The sequence below is a fragment of the Eimeria mitis genome, genomic scaffold (assembly GCF_000499745.2).
Source record: "Eimeria mitis Houghton genomic scaffold, Emh_scaff1956, whole genome shotgun sequence".
NCBI lineage: Eukaryota > Apicomplexa > Conoidasida > Eucoccidiorida > Eimeriidae > Eimeria > Eimeria mitis.
The window spans coordinates 1,335-1,620 of record NW_013570280.1 but is presented as its reverse complement, the minus strand read 5'-3'; the positions used below and the strand labels follow the sequence as shown (position 1 = coordinate 1,620).

The following is a 286-nucleotide window of genomic DNA, read 5'->3' as shown; positions in this document are numbered from 1 at the left end:
ATTTAATACTTCTTGCGCGTATTCTAATGCATAACCATAACGACAATTGCCATCCACTTTATATAACTCAACTTCTTTCTCTGCTGCTGCTGCTGCTGTTGCTGCTGCTGCTGTTGCTGCTGCTGCTGCTGCTGCGGAGGTTGCTGCTGCTGCTGCTGCTGTTGATGGATCAGTTGCTGCTGCTGCTGCTGCTGCAGTATCAGTTGCTGCAGCAGCAGCTGCTGCTGCTGCAGCATCAGTTCCTGCTGCTGCTGCTGCTGCTGCTGCTGCTGCAGCAGGTGTATCT

At 52.4% G+C, this 286-nt stretch overlaps 1 protein-coding gene across 1 annotated transcript in view; it reads right to left on the bottom strand.

Annotated features, from left to right (window-relative positions):
* EMH_0046460 (uncharacterized protein) overlaps nucleotides 1-286 on the bottom strand; it is a gene marked incomplete at both ends in the record, with an annotated part of 1,524 nt that overhangs the window by 360 nt on the left and 878 nt on the right. The window contains one exon of the mRNA XM_013496166.1: nucleotides 36-284. Coding sequence (XP_013351620.1) covers nucleotides 36-284 — 249 coding nt within the window. The remainder of the gene's footprint in view (nucleotides 1-35; nucleotides 285-286) is intronic.